This window comes from Camarhynchus parvulus, chromosome 15 (genome assembly GCF_901933205.1).
Source record: "Camarhynchus parvulus chromosome 15, STF_HiC, whole genome shotgun sequence".
Classification (NCBI taxonomy): Eukaryota; Metazoa; Chordata; class Aves; order Passeriformes; family Thraupidae; genus Camarhynchus; species Camarhynchus parvulus.
Genome location: NC_044585.1, coordinates 9,334,155 through 9,349,635, shown reverse-complemented (window position 1 = coordinate 9,349,635; position 15,481 = coordinate 9,334,155). Strand labels below are relative to the sequence as shown.

The window sequence follows — 15,481 nt, the reverse complement described above, 5'->3', positions numbered from 1 at the left end:
TCGGCTGTTGATTAGTGCCCAAGTGGATCCCACCGGCAGGGATCCAGGACCCCTCGCACCCCCGCGATCCCGCAGGCGTGGACGGAGCCAGGAGCCCGTTCTGGATCCCGTGTCCCGGAGCCCGTCCTGATTCTGCGGCTCCCGGGGCACCTCGAGTCCCCCAAGTGAGAGGGTCCCCACAGGGGCTGGTAGGGTCAGGCTGCAGAGCCTTTGCCACCCCCTTCCCTCACACCGAGGGTCTCCTGTGTCCCAGCCCCAGCGCGGGGAGTTCCCGCATGACACCAATTCCCTGGCAAAACCCCCCTCCCCCGTGTCCCACCCCACTCCAGCGCAAGGCTGGCACATCCCGAGCGAGCAGTTCATGCACCACCGACCCCCGAGCAGTTCTAATCTTCTGTTTTTTTTAATTTGCCTCACAAGGTAGAGTACATCCAGGGAATGTGCAATGTACAAGGAAAGTGCTGGGCAGGCGAGCGCGAGGGGAGGCGGGGGTGCCCCACGGGGCCCGGGACTCGTAGCTAGCAGGCAGCACGCTCAGTCGGAGGGCGCGTCGGGGGTGACAAAGGTGCCCTTCTGGTCCCACTGCATGTCCCGGATGCGGCGGATGGACTGGATCTGGGGCTGGAAGGCAGACCACTCATTCCAGTGTCGGAAGTCTCCGGTCTCAAAGAGGTACTGGTAGCCTCTGTAGCCAGGGTACTGGTACCCGACCCAGCTGTGGGAAAAGCAAACACAGGGCACCTGAGCGGGGTCGGCCACTCCAGACACCAGCCACATGGCTGGTGGGTGCTCAGGGGGCTGGTGTGGCCTCCCTGTGCTGGCCACCAACCTCTGGGGGATGGGCCACACCACTAGAAACGACCACACCACCCAAAACAGCCATGCCAACCAAAACCACCACACCACCAAAACCAGCCATGCCATCAAAACCAGCCATGCCACCACGTTCTGGCTGCCTGAGAGCCCACAGCAGCCGGTTAGGGAGGACAGGGAGCCTGGCACGAGGCAGCTGCTGCTGCAGCCCAGCTTACGTTCCACTGGGCACCTGCACGCTGCCCACGCGGTCGCAGAAGCCATAAGCCCAGAGGCTGGGCACGTCGTCCTCCTGGATTTCCATCTTGTTGCCCTTGAAGTCAGCAGACTCGTAGAGGGAGATTTTGTGGTCCTCAGCCTCCTGGGGAAGACAGAGGGAGGGTACTGGGCAGTGTGGCCGAAGCCCTGGAGCTTTGCTGCAGCGAGGCGTTGAGCACACAGCCCTGGGCAGACCCCACCAGGCTCTCTGCTCCTGAGCACTCACCATTTTGATGGGACGCATGGACATGAAGCAGTCGCTCCGGTAGCTGCTGGACCAGGTGTCCCAGCGAGGGTACTCGCCCTTCTCCAGGATGAACATCTCCCCGCGCATGTTGGCCTGCTCGTAGGCCACCCAGCTGGGGAGAGACGTGGGCAAAGAGCGGGTCAGGTGCCACCCAGCAGTTCCCCTCCTGCTCAGCCAGCTTGCAGGACAGTGGAGGGGTCTCCAAAAAGGCTGAGGCCCCACCACCCTGCTCCCACCTCTCTCCCAGCCCAGGCACTGTGGCCTGTGCAGAGGCAGCGCTGATCCATGGGCTCCTGGCTGGAAGCTCACTGGTGTGTGAGAATCCAAACCTGCAGCAGGCACCAGCACTCACAGTGCTCCTCTTCCTCAGCTGGGGAGCAGCAGGACCCCTGCACAGCTGGTGACCCTGCAGAGTCAGCTCAGGACTCTGCTGTCCCTCCTGCCTGGGCTGTGGAATCCTGGCACCCCCGCACGCCTCACTGCTCCAGCGCTGGCACCCATCCCACTGCTGGGAGTGGGGCTCACCCAGCTGCAATGTCACCTCCTCAGCAGAGCCACGAGGTGCTGAGTGCTGGGAATGTCATGGGTGTGGGGCTGCAGAAGCCCCCAGCACCACAACAGTCCTGCATTTGCTGCTTCCCCTTTCCCTGCAGCACAGCTCTTCCTGCAGATGCCAGCAGGGGTTTTCCTGCTGGCAGGAGACATGTTCAGGTACCCCAGGCTGCACAGCCTCAAGCTGGCTGCTAAAGCTCAGCTTGGTTGTTTTGCTTTCATCTTCCTCAAAGCACATTTTTGGGTGCAGAGTTCCATTGGTGACTCTCAAGAAGCTTCTAAGGACCCCAATGACACTCAAGATCTCTGTCCTCCCAATTTCACTCTTTCTATGTCCATTGCAGCTTCCCAGGTATCATATCTGAGCTCCTTCCAGGCTGCTCCATCCCCAATTTGTTTCAAGAAGAGTTGGATAATCTGGGTTCCTAATAATAAAGTCATAGGTGTCATTCCAGGTCACCCTCCTGGTCTCTTAGGGATGCTGTCAGGACAAGCCATGCCCTGTGCATCCTCCCCACAGCTCTACCAGCCCCCCTGCATTCCTGGGCACGCTGTTTCCAGCCAGGCACGGCACGGTGGGATGCTCTTTCAACATGGAGATCATCTGTCTGCTCAGTTATCTGCTTTGGGGATCGTTTTTGTCCCTGCCTGTGTCAACTGTTCCCACGGCTTTGCGACCTGCCCAGCCCCCCTGTTGCTGCTCAGCTGCCTGGGTGCAGGCGGGTGCTTGTCCCTGCCCGTCCCTGCCTGCTCCATCCTGGCCCAAGGATCCCACCTCATTTCACCTTGACTTCTCTAAAATCTGCAGGTCCCTTGTATTCCATGGACAGCTCCAGGTGGTTGAAATGATGGACACATTTCCTGAGCCCTTGGCTTTGCCTCTGGTGCCCTTTGCTTTGCATGTGGCCCTGGCATCCTTCCCACCCATCCTGGCTCTCCTGTCCTCCTCAAAGGAGATCCGGGATGCCCGCTCTGCTCCTGTGCTCTGCCCAGGCAGCAGGGAAATGTCCCTGAACATCACATTGTTCCCAGGGCTGTGTCCCCACCCACCAGGAACATCCCCAGGGTCACAGCCCCCTCCGTGGCTGGGGTCACTTACGGTCCGGAGGTGACAATGACACTGCGCACCCGGTCGAAGCCACGGTCAGCCAGGTTCAGGCACTCGGCGGTGAACTCCATCTGCCTGCCCTGGAAGTTCTCCTGGTCGAAGACAACAATCTGGGGGTGCAAGGAAAGGGTTGGATGAGGACAGGCATGCTCAAGGAGGGCAGGCTGGTGCTGGGTGACCAGTGCCTGAGCCCGCTGCTCCACGTGTCCCCCTTGGTTCTCCAAGTCTTCCTGCAGCTTCTCGGATCTGGTGCCCGCCTGTGCTGAGCTGGGCTCTGTGCATGCCCCAACAGCTGTTCCTGCTCCAAGATGGCCTCATCCTGCCCCTGGTTTTGCTGCTGCTGGTGCCCACAGTGGTGGGAAGGAGCTGCTTCTCCAGGTGCTCTGTCTGCACCTTGGCCTTCTCCGCCTGGCACAGTGTCACCGGAGCCCTTGCATCACTCACCCTCCCATGCCAGCCCTTCTGCAGTGCCTCAGTGGCATGCTGGCATCACTGTGGCATTTCAGTGCTGGCCTTGTCACCCTTAGTGTCCCCTGTACCTGCATGCAGGGGTGACAAGAGGGAGCAGGTGACAGCAGCCAGCCCTGACACCACGACCCAGGGGAGAGCACTTCCCAAACCTGTGGTCCCCAACATGCTGTCCTGGCCAAGACACCTTCCGACTGTTCCTCCTGCAGCAGCTGCCCAAATCCCCTGCCTGCTGTCAGCGGGACAGAGCAGGGATGGCATCGCCCACACTGCCACAGTCCTTCCCCCTGGAACAATCTCCTCCTGCCCTTGTCCCTCAGCCTGGAGCGTGTCCCTGCACACATGGGGAGCCACAGGGCTTACCCTGAAGGCTTCTGGGGAGGGCTCCTCGCCCTTGCTGTTTGCGACAGGAGCAGGGTCGAGGGATGGGGTTGGAGCAGGAGCTGCCTTCTCCTTGTCATCCGCAGCCTGGCCGGGAGCAGCGGGTTTTGTGGTCTCAGACATCGTGGTGGTGGGCTCAAGTCTGTGACAGGGCACCAGCAGCAGGTTAGAGGGAGGAATGGATATGGGCACCCCCAACCCGCCCCAGGAACGGTAACATCAGGATGAGGTGGGTGGGCAGGGCCAGGAGAGGAGCTGCTGGAAGGTTCTCCAGCAGGCACAGGCAAGGATACTGCCTTCACCAGGGGGATCACGGGAGGTCCTGGAGTCCACACTCTCCTTCTGTGGTCAAGAGAGCCCTGAGCACAGTCCTGGAGTGCCCAGGGATGGGGCCTGATGCTGTGCCAGGCACAGGGGCCATCCTGCACGGGTGCACCTGGGAGCCCGGGGGGCACAGGGGCAGCGTGTGAGGGGTGGGAAGGGGACAGCCCTGGTCTGCTGAGGCCCTGCAGCTGGCACCCTGCTGTGGCCCCGCAGGTGAGTGTCAGCAGCAGCTCCCCAGAGAGTGGAGGGCGGTGGGATGCTGAGCACAGAGGTGCTCCCAGACCTGACCACCACAGCGATGGCCACGGCTTAGACCCTGAGTTTCCCTCTCCCCACCTCGGGTCCGCTGCAGCCCGGTGTCCAGGGACTTTGTCCTCTTACCTGGGCAGCTGCTGCTTCTTGTTGGAGTGAGCGGGCTTGTGTTTCGGGGCGCCGCGAGGCCCCCACTTTATAGCCTGGCAAGGGCAGACCCCCGGGCGGGCTCACAAAGGAACTGCCAGCTCATCAGTGTCTGCGCGGCCGCCCAGTCATCACATCCTGCAAAGCGCTGGGCGAGCTGGAAGCCTCTCCCCGGCCCCGTGCCCAGCCGCTGAACCCAGCACTTTCCTTTGTGCCCCCGGCACAACAGAAGACCTGACCGTGCCACTTTGCAGCGCGCCCGGCACCCGCTGCCCCGCGTGCGGCCGCCCCGCAAGGGCATATATAGCCCTGGCATGGCCCGGCCGGCGCCGGCACCGGCACAGGAGCACCTCCCGTGCCCAGCGCCCCGGCCCCGGGCCCGCCGTGACACCCCGCTCCCTGCCCCGCCGTGACACCCCGCTCCCTGCCCCGCCGTGCCCGCTCCTCCCCTCCAAACACCGAACCTCTCAGACGCTTTGAGCATCACCCCGTGCCCGCAGCGCTGCTCTGGAGATGCCAGAAAGCGAGATCTGAGTGTTCTGAAGTGCTTCAGGAGGCAGGATTTTTTTCCAAAGGATGTGTAATCGAAGCTGACACTTTCTGAACCACCTGAGTGCCTGAAACAGTGTTTGTTCTCCCTTGGGAACGTCCCTGCTCACTGGCAGGGTTCTTCCTTTGCTTTTTAGCTCATTTTCCCCATGCTGTGGTCACCTTGTACTGCCCCTGGTTCTGCCACCACCACACTCATGGTTTTGGGGCATCAGTTCTGTCTGACTGGTGCAGGAGGGCCATGGGTGGCTGGTTGGGGATGCACTGGCACCAGTCCCTGCAGCAGCTCTGGTGCCACATCTCCCCCACCCCATGGCACCTCGGGGGACCTTTCCCTGAGTCCCTCTGAGCCTCTGATCAGCTTTTCTGCACCTCCACACCCCCGTCCAGCACCCCCAGCTTCCCGCAGCATCCAGCAGTGCCTCACCCGGGGGTGTGTGGGCGCAGGGCTCAGAGCCCCGTGTGCTGCCCTCCTCTTTTGTTCCTCTCATGTGTCACCCAGCAGTGGTGGGATCCAGCTGCACCCTCTGGGCCATTGCACAAAATCCCCAACAAAAAGAATGTATTGATCCCTTCTTTCCCCGAGGTTTTTCAGGAGATGTGCTGTGCCCGTGACATGGCTGGGTGTGGGGTCTGCTGCCCCATCACCCTGGGCACTGGCCCAGTCTGGTTCCCACCTTGATACTGAGCAGTGTCTTATGATTCATGATTTCAATTTGTACTCGTTTCCATGGTTTTTATCCTGATTTCTAATTTAATCTGCCCTCTCTTCCTCCCAGAGCCAGCATGGGTGCTCTCCCTGTGCTGCCTCCCCTGTGCCTCCTGGGCATTAATCAGCACTGTCTCACCCACCCCCTGCTCCTCACTCTGCTTCCCCTCCCAACCCCCAGCACCTTTGAACCTGGCATTGGAAAGCCAGCTCAGAGGGGCCAAGCCCTGCTCCTGAAGGCTGCTTTGCTCCTTACTGAGCACTCAGCAACTCAGCATCCCCACGGGCTTCCCTGAGCCAGGGCTGACAGCAGGGATCGATTCTTGGCCATTCCTGAGCCCCCCAGACACAAAATCTCTGCCCTGCCATGGACCCTGTGCCCTCACTGCATGGGTGAGCCTGTGGAGCCCGTGGACACAATCCCAGCACAGCAAAGATCTGCCCTGGCAGCAGACAGCCAGAGCTGGCACAGTGTGGCCACAAAGGGCCTGGGCATGAGGGTTTTTTCTGTCCTGGTGAGTCCCACTGTCCATGGATCTCCTGCTGCTGCATCCCTGCCTGGCACTGAGTGCCACCATGGGGGCACAGGCCCCAGTGACCATGTCACCCTGCCAGGACATGGCGTGGACAGTGAGTGAGTGGTGGTCACTGTGCTGGTGGCCAGAGCAAGCTGAGTTTAGCTCAGGCCACAGCGAGAGGCCAGGGACAAATTGTGCCAGTGCCAAGAGGGCTTTTGCTGGGGTTGCAGGTGTCAGGGACAGCCCGTGCAGCCCTGATGTGCCCTGGGGCAGCCCGTTGTGCTGAGCTTCCCCATCTGCTCTGCTCTGCCTCCCCCAGGCTGCCCGGGGCTCACAGGGCTGCTGCAGCTGCATGAGGGGGACTCTGGCTCAGCCTCCTGGCAGTTTTCTGGCAAATTCTGTCCCAAAACACGGCACTCCCTGTGGATAGGGTTTTCCCATTGGGCTCGAGAGCCTCCATTGCCTGCTTCCCTCTCTGAGGGGCAGGCTGGGTGGGTGCTTCTGCCCAGCTTCTGTGGAGCCCTGGCAGCACCCCAGGATGATTTGTGAGGTGTGTGGGTCACTGTGAGCAAAGCCAGAAGGTGTTTAGGTCCCCAAAAGGTGGTGGCAGCAGAGTCTTTCCAGCACACAGAGGCAGGAGGCTGCTGCAGCTCTTCCCAAGCCATGACCTGCACCTCCAGTCCCTCCCATGTCTTTTATACCCCCCACCACCACTTTCCATGCCCCTGGTCCCCACTTCTTATGGTGTCCATGGCTGTTGTGTGCCCAACCTGCGATGAGCCACCCGGGATTTAGGGTAGAGCTGCTCTGCCCTTGCAGGCAGAGCAAGTGGAGACGTGTCCTTCCTCCCACTTCCCAGAAAGGGGTGAGGAAACCTCCCCACGCTCCCAGCGCAGGCAGCGCTGCCTGCGGGCAGGGGGAGCGCTGCCAGAGCTGGGACACGGCCCCAGCCCAGCCCCACGCCAGGGAGGGCACATGGCAGGAGTGCTGGCAGGGCCTGGGGGCGATGCCCCAGCCCTGGAGCTGTGGGGTGGGGGTCAGAGCCCGTGCCCGGTGGGCCAGCTCCATGTCCCTGCTCATCAGCGTCTCTGACACGGCGCCTTTGTTCTGGCCAGTCCCTCCTCCCCGCCATGTGCTGAGTTAGGGGTTTCAGTAATGCTCCCCTGGGCTCTGTCTCTATCTGGAGGCTATAAAAACCCAACTGGAGGCTGCTGGACATGTCACCTCCCCGGGCACCAGTGCCTCACCCCAGGTAAGCGCTGGAGCCTGGGGCTGCCCCATGCCCATGGGAGGGCCTGGGAGTGAGCAGCTGTGGGAACAGGTGGAGGAGCATCCAAGATCCGCGGCTAGAGCTCTCCTCAGCACCGGGAGCTGTGGTGGGGGTTGGGGGATCGGGGGCTGTCCCTGGCCGTGGCAGTGGCAGGTGTTGGTGCTCACTGTGGGCAGAGCTGACTCTGCAGCGCTCCCAGCTCAGCACTGCCCTGCCAGCGCCGGGGCTTTGGCTCAGGGAGCTGCCAGTGGGAGGAGGAGTTTCCCTGGGCACGGGCAGGGATGTCTGCCAGGGCCAGGTGCCCACTGGGCCAGGTGCCCGCTGCTCCACATGGCCCTGGTGGCAGCTCCAGCTGGGCAGGGAGAGCCACAGCACAGAGCTCTTCATCCGCTCCAGCATGGAGCAACCCCCTTGTTGTCCCCCACATTGCTGTGAAAGGGGGACAACAAGGGCTCCTGAGGTCATTTTCATCTGGGCACAGAGGCAGCTTGAACTGTGCCCTCCCCTGTGCTCTGGCAGAGCCACCATGAGCCACCGCTGCAAGAAATCCTCCGGCCTCTGGAAGGTACAGGAGCCCGGGCAGGACCAGCACCATGCCCTGTGAACAGCCGGGAATGGGGCTGCAATATCTGCACCCCCAGAACCTCCTGACTCCCTCCATCCCCCCCCAGATGGTGGTGTGGGATGAGCCTTTCTTCCAGGGCAAGAAGCACGAGTTCACCACCGACTGCTACAGCACCCCCGAGCACGGCTTCAGCACCGTCCGCTCCTGCAAGATCGAGAGCGGGGCGTGAGTGGGGGTCCCGGGGCACTGCCACCCCACAGTGCTGCGGGACCCCACGGATAGCAGGGGGGTTGGAGCATGGAGGCCTCTGCAGTGCCTTTTGCTACCCGAGCTGCCTCCTGTGGGCACTGCTGGGCACAGCGAGCACAGCCTGGCTGCGAGTGGGGCGGTGGGCACGCCGGGGGTCTCACCCCTCCCGCCCCGGCAGGTGGGCAGGCTTCGAGCACTGCGGCTTCCAGGGGCAGCAGTTCGTGCTGGAGCGCGGCGAGTACCCGTGCTGGGAGGCGTGGAGCGGCAGCAACGCCTACCACGTGGAGAGGATGTGCTCCTTCCGCCCCATCGCCTGCGCCGTGAGTGCCCCCGCCCCGGCTCCCCCCGCGGGGCGACCCCCGGAGCCCACCCTGGCCAGGGTGGCAGTGCCAAAGCCGCGCCCATCTCGGCCGCAGGACCACGGACGGAGCAGGTTGATGCTCTTTGAGGAGGAGAACTTCCAGGGCAAGCGGGCAGAGATGAGCGACGACTGCCCCTCGCTGCCCGCCCTGGGCTGGGGCAGCAGCACCGTGGGCTCCTTCCTTGTCCGCTCCGGAGCGTGAGTACCGGGGCTGCGCAGCCTGCCGGGTCCGCCGGGGCGCGCAGAGGGGCCGAGGATGCTGTGGCAGCGGGGCCGAGGATGCTCTGGCAGCAGGGCCGAGGATGCTCAGGCAGTGGAGCTGAGGATGTTCTGGCAGCAGGGCCGAGGATGTTCTGGCAGCAGGGCCGAGGATGCTCCGGCAGCTGCAGGGGCTCCGCGGTGCCGCCAGCCCCGGGTCACCGCCGCTCTCTGCTCTGTCGCAGGTGGGTCTGCTCGCAGTACCCGGGCTACCGAGGCTTCCAGTACCTCCTGGAGAGCGACAGCCCCGCGGGCGAGTACAAGCACGTGCGGGAGTGGGGGTCCCACGCGCAGACGGGCCAGGTCCAGTCCATCCGCAGGGTGCAGCAGTGAGCGCGGTGCCGGAGCTCCCCCGCCCCTGGGCCCCGTCTGTCCCCTGAGCGGGGACAAAGCTCAATAAAGGCTCACTTGTCCAAGGCGGCGCTGGCAGTTGGGGATGAGGGCCATGGGGGTGCGTGGCAGGGAGTGATGCCACTCTCGGGGCAGAGTGGGGCTCTGCAGGGGCAGGGATGAGGTGGAGGGGAATTTTTCTGCCCAGGTGCAGGGGCTCTGTAGGACCTCCACATTCCACCATCCCACAGACACCATCTGCTCTTCCAGCACCTGCCAGGGGCTGAAAGGAGCTGCAGGATCAAGCAAGTGTGCACCTCTCCCTGCATCCATGCAGACTCTGTACCCATCCCAGCACTCCCACCCACCTGTACACACCCCTGCAGCCATCCCAGCACCCATCCCTCACTCCTGCACACCCAGCGTGCAGTCAAAGCTGGAAATACAGCCGGGAAAGGCTGCTCTGGAAAAAAAAATTCCTAATTTCAGAAGAGCTCTGGAGGAAATGTTTGATGTGGTGAAAATGTCCCATCCATGACATTTGCAACAGCAAGGCCACCAGCGGAGGGAATGCTGCCCAGCAAGGGATTCTCTCCGCAGGAAATCACAATTAAAAAGGCTAAATAGAAGAAGAAACAAAGAATTGTGGGATGGGCTGAATGAAACCCTCCTGCTCCCCAGGGCAAACCCGGCCGGGGCCGGCAGCCAGGGAGACCCGAGGAGCAGAGCTTCCCGTCACCGCCCGTCTTGGGTACCCGCCTGTCCCTGCACAGCTCCAGAGCCCTGGGGGGACGCGGGGTCCGGGAGCGGGGCCAGCACATGGCCAGGCACGGTGGGCAGCTGGCGGCGAGACCAGGGGTCCCCGGGGAGCCGGCGGGGACTTGGAGAACAATGCGGGAGCCCAGCAGCTGCAGAGCGCTGCGGAGGGGCTGTCACAACCCCCCGACGGGAGGGGAGCTGTCCTTGGACAGGGCTGTGTCCCCAGGCTGGTCTCTCTGCCATCCGTCCCCACCTCATCCTGCCACCATGTCCCCAGGGGTCCGACCCCTTGTCCCGCGTCCCCCGGCTCACACCCATGGCTGTGGCGAGCCCGTCGCTGCAAACGATGCCTGGCAGGGGGTGACAGTGGCATTTGCAGCGGCTGTCGTGGCAAAAGGGTCCCCAGGGTTTTCCGCAGCGGGAGCGGTGCGGGGGAAAAGGTGACTCGGCCGCATTTCCAGCATTAAAATTTCATGCGAGTTGCAGCATCCTCCTGCGCCGTAGGTAGGGCCGGGGGGGGGCCGGGGGCTGCTGGAGGAGGAGTTTGCTCGGCCGCCTCTTCCTCAGGGATGCTCTGGGAAAGCTCCAGCACAAAGGAGCGGCGCGGCGGGCAGGAGCCAGCGGAACCGGCGCCCCCCAGCCCCAGCCCGGCCCCCCGGGAGCAGGTAACGCACCGCGGACACGGCTCCGCTCCCTGCGGACGGGGATGGGGTCTGGGGGTGCGGGGAGCCCCGGGGGCCGCCCCCACCTCCGGGCGGGCGCAGGGGCGATGTCGCCCCAGGATTCGGGGGATCCTGCGGGCGTCGCTCCGGGAGGTGCGGGGCCGGCGGATGCGGCTGCTCCGTCTTCTCCATGCCCCAAAAATACCCCTTTTCTCAATATATTATTCCCTGGTTATAAATAACCCCAGGAGAGACACCCCCTCCCCTAGGACTCCCACCTTCCCCGGGGGGGACAGCCCCGGACCCCTCCCTTTGTCAGGGCAGGAGCAGCCGCGCATCCCGCAGCGTGCTCCCGGCACATCCCGGCCCGGCGGGCGATCCCGGTGATCCCGGTCCTGAGCCCCCCCACCCTCGGACACCGACTGCAGCCCCCTCCCCAAATCAGAGCTAACTGCTGCACCGCTGGTTTGTATTTTTTTTTCCAGAATCCTCATCAGGAATAGGGCTCCTGCCAGGTAAACGGATTCTTGCCTGATTTTCAAAAATATAGCCAAAAATGCTGTGTTAGTGCTTTGTCTCGAAGCCCCCATTTTCTCCTAAAGCTGATGATCCCAGGCGGCGTTAGAGGCGAGGCTGGGCCAGCAGCCCCAGGGCACAGCCCGGCCCTTCCCTCCCCTCCGCGTTAACCTGGCAGATGCTCTTCTTGCGGAGCCATTTTCTCTCCCTCATTGTCTCGCAGCCTTTTGTGTGTGCGGGTAGGTCCTGCCCTGGGAGCCAGGAGGAGCCCAGAAATAATCAGATTTTCAGGCGTTGCGGGCTTGCAGGGAGCCTTTCACACCCTGACGCCCCTTTTCTGCCAGGGCTGCAGACAAAGGCAGCAGTGCCTGGCACCCCTGCAGCAGCACCGGGAGCCTGGGCTGTGCTGGGTGGCAGCAAGGGCCGGGCAGCGCTGGCAGGGCACAGGGCCGGGGTGTCTGCCCGCCCTGTGGGATCTGGGGGGTCAGGGTGCCCCGATGCCACATCCCAGAGATCATCTCTCCAGGATCTCTCGCCTGTTGTGCCCTCATCTCCCTGCTCCTGCCCGCAGTGGAGCTTGTGCTCCTTGTCCTCCCTCTCTCCTCACTTGAGGAGGGGGTTTAGCCCCATTTAATTTGGGTGTCCAGCCCCCGGGGCCACTGTATGTGCCACCCACACGTGTGGCAGAGGCAGCTCAAGCTCACGCCCAAAATGAGTGTTTAGGAGGGTCCTGTCTGCACAAAATTGCTTTTCCCTCCCTGTCCCCTGGGATGTGCTTCATTGCCAGGCCACAGAGGCCATCCTGCCCCAGCACGGGCGCCTCCCGCCGGGATCCAGCAGGGGATCCATGTGCCAGATGCTCAGTGCCATCTCCACAGCTCATTCCCGCTGCTCCCACCGCAGCTGGGCTGCAAACGCCTCCGGACGTGCTGTCCCCACGGCAGGGACTGTCCTGCCGGCAGAGCCTGCGGCGTGTGGTGACAGCGAGCCGCGGGGAGCAGGAACAGCTCCGCGGCTGAACTGCAGAGTCATCACAGCCCCGCTCCCCCGGGACCTGCTGCCGCCCTGCTCTGCCCAGGCAGGCAGGGCAGGGCAGGGCACAGACATGGGCTGGCTGCTGGCACCGGCCACGTGTCCCCAAATCCCTGAGGAGATGGAGCAGCACCCGGGCTGTGACCACCAGTTGCCCCAGTTTAACCAGTGCCTGTGGAACAGCAGGGTCCCAGACTCAGTTTACCCCACAGCAGGGGCAGAGGTGGCAGCAGACGTGGCAGTGGCAGTGGCAGTGGCAATCAGTCCCTGATTACCTCACTGGAGGCAGGGACAGTTTGGGGCATTGCCACCATTTCTGCTGTGGTGGTTCCAATGCCCCTCCTCTGCCTGGTTCAGCTCCTTCACCCTGCAAGGGGACAGGGACAGGAAGGTCTGCGCCCAGCCCTCCTGCCAGGCTCCTGGCTGGGCTGTGCCTGAGGATGGTGCCCTGTTTCTCTCCCTTTGCTGCGTTGGTTGTTTCTTTTGCAGCTGCTAATGACTGACCTGAGGTCTGTTCACACAGTCCCCTCGCTGCCCCACAGAGCCACGTGGAACAGGGGACATTGCACAGCACTCCTGTAGCTGGTGACCACAGGTAGGACTCTGGGGAGGGGACACAGGCAGTGCCAGCCCCATGCTCTTCCACCCCTCGTGAGCAGGGAGGTGCTGGGAAATCGGGATCATCCTTCCTCCTCAAGGCCCCATCTCCTGGAGGGTTGCTCCCAGGCCCCAGCGGGGTGCAGGGGTTCACACCATCCCCAGGGCCCCCTGCATGAGAGGATGTGTCCCCTACGTGTGCCCAGCAGTGGGGAGGGGGTGGCTGCCACAGCCCAGGGTCTCACAGCATCTCTGCTCCTCAGTGCCACCACCCCAGGGGCACAGCCCAGCTCCTGCCTGGCCAGACTGACCATGTCCAGAGGGGAGCCAGGCTCAGGAGCTGCCATCACCACCAGGACACGATGCCAGAGCCGGGCTGGCCCCAGCAAAGCACCCTGGTACCCTCTGCCATGGCATGGAGCCACCAGCCTGGCCACTGCGGGGGACACGGCCCAGGAGACGGCGCTGGTGACACCTGAGGACACAGGGCTGAGCGTGCACACGGTTCTCCTGCAAGGTGCTGGGGTGTCCTTGCCTCCCACTGCTGCCCCCAGGCCTGTCCCCTGCCCTGAGCACAGAGTAGGAGGAGGGAGAAGGAAAAGGGAGTGGGGGCAGAGCTGTGCCAGCTCCTCGTGGTGACACGATGGGCAGAGCCCACAGGGGCTCTGTTTGTCCCCACTGATCCTGCCCTTCCCTATGGCTCGTGGTGAAGTCCTGGTGCTTTCTGGAACACCTGGGGTGTGGAGCATGCTGGAGCCTGGGGAGGAGCATGGACAGTGAATCCTGCTGCCATGGCCTCTGCAGTGGCCCTGTAAGGGGTGGGACCGTGTCCTCTCCAAGCAGCCACTCGGGCCCATGACCCCACACAGGCACAAGGACAGGGGTGCAGTGGGCTGGGGGCACACACAGCTCATGGCAGGTGTTACAGCCTTGAAGTCCAAACTGGAAAAGTGTCACCTGGGGACCAGAGGAGCTCGTGCTGTGGGAGGAGGTGACCCAGAGGGACTCGAGGCAGAGGATTTCCTGGGTGCCCCATCCCAGCCCTGTTTCCTGGGGCACAGTGCAGCCCTTGGAGCAGTGCTCAGCCCCATGGAGAGGCAGCTTCTGATGAAGGGGTAAGCTGTGGGTCGCCTTTCCTCTGCTCCAGGGTGGTTTTCCCTGCTGGACCTCCTCCTCCTCCCTGCACGTGCAGTGGGAGCTGGGGCAGTCCTGGAGCAGCTGCTGTGGTCTCTGCTGGAGCCTTACCCCAGACACCACCAGTGATTCTTTCACCCTCTCTTCTTCTGCTTCTTGAGCTCCTTTGGAGTCCTTTAGGCACTGCTGGGGCTGTGTCCTCCATGCATCCTGTCTCTCACCTTTCCCAGCACCAGGGGTGGGAAGCCCGTGTTGTGAGGGGCCTCTGGTACCTCCCTGGCAGGGATCAGAGGGGCAGAAGCCTGCTGAGCATTTCATTCAGGGACAGGTTCTGCTACACCAGCTAAACCCTCCACTAACACCTTCCCAAATGCCAACGCCCAAAAACGCCTCCTGCTCTTGTGAGCCAGAGCCCTGCTGCTGACAGGCCTGGCTCTGCATGCTGCCAATATTAACCTACTAACCTGCTGGGACCCCTGTGCCCTCCCTGGGGCTGCCTCAGCCCCTGGCACACGGACTAACCCACTAACCAGCCCAGCGCATGCCCTACTAACCCACAGCAGCCCTGCCTCGCGCCCACTAACCACGGCAGCAGCGCTGCCTTTAAAGGGGAACAGAAAAGCTGGGGAAAGGCTTTGGAGGTGCCAGGTGTCAGTGCCAGGCTGCACAGGCAGGGACAGCCCTGGAGAGAGGACTGGCTGCCCAGCACTGGGCAGGAGTGGTGTGGGGCAGCTCCTGCATGTGCAGGCAGCTCCAGTCCTGGGCAGGAGAGGGGACTGCTGGTCCCTGGGCAGGAGAGGGGACAGCAGCTCCAGTCCTGGGCAGGAGAGGGGACTGCTGGTCCCTGGGCAGGAGAGGGGACAGCAGCTCCAGTCCTGGGCAGGAGAAGGGAGCAGCATCCCCTGGCCTGGGCAGGAGAGGGGGCTGCTGGTCCCTGGCTGCTGGTCCCAACAGCCCCTTCCCCAGTCAGGAGAGGGGACAGCAGCCCCTGTCCCAGGCAGGAGAGGGGACAGCAGCCCCTGTCCCAGGCAGGAGAAGGGACAGCAGCCTCTGCCCTGCCCAGCCCTCGGCAGCACGAGGAGAGGGTTTCTCCCCACACGCCCTGCCCAGCTCTGCCTGTGGAGCCTGTTGCTGACTAGGAGCCTAAAATGGTTTTATCAGCAGAAGCTTTTCAGTTCCTTTTTAAGCCAGTAGATCTCTGTTACTAACACATTCCTGAACTGAATTAAACAAACTAACCATTGCTGCTTTTCTCTTCATTTCTCTTCCAGTGTGTGTGTCCTCTAAGGCAGACCAGTGCCCTGCTTCTGTTACTAACCTGTTCTTCTGTTCCCACTGTACTAATCCTCCCTGACTGTTTCTCTCTTGCTACTAACAACTCTCTTTGCACTTTGCCTCTTGGGTGCTGTTTGCCATGACAAG

At 62.8% G+C, this 15,481-nt stretch overlaps 2 protein-coding genes and 1 long non-coding RNA gene across 3 annotated transcripts; 2 read left to right on the top strand and 1 right to left on the bottom strand.

Annotated features, from left to right (window-relative positions):
* Nucleotides 1-534: 534 nt before the first annotated feature.
* Nucleotides 535-4,572, bottom strand: CRYBB1 (crystallin beta B1). The gene is made up of 6 exons (XM_030958974.1): nt 4,533-4,572; nt 3,810-3,969; nt 2,970-3,088; nt 1,298-1,430; nt 1,032-1,174; nt 535-715 (listed from the first exon to the last, which is right to left on the bottom strand). The coding sequence occupies exons 2-6, from the start codon at nt 3,948-3,950 to the stop codon at nt 535-537; spliced, it is 717 nt and encodes a 238-aa protein (XP_030814834.1). The 5' UTR covers nt 3,951-3,969; nt 4,533-4,572.
* Nucleotides 4,573-8,115: 3,543 nt separating this feature from the next.
* Nucleotides 8,116-9,362, top strand: CRYBA4 (crystallin beta A4). Its single transcript, XM_030959074.1, has 5 exons — nt 8,116-8,161; nt 8,268-8,386; nt 8,589-8,730; nt 8,827-8,969; nt 9,215-9,362. The coding sequence occupies exons 1-5, from the start codon at nt 8,123-8,125 to the stop codon at nt 9,360-9,362; spliced, it is 591 nt and encodes a 196-aa protein (XP_030814934.1). The 5' UTR covers nt 8,116-8,122.
* Nucleotides 9,363-10,596: 1,234 nt separating this feature from the next.
* LOC115909718 lies at nt 10,597-14,847 on the top strand. Its single transcript, XR_004061164.1, has 3 exons — nt 10,597-10,783; nt 11,266-12,923; nt 13,189-14,847. It is a non-coding gene; the product is annotated as an uncharacterized LOC115909718 (long non-coding RNA).
* Nucleotides 14,848-15,481: the final 634 nt, after the last annotated feature.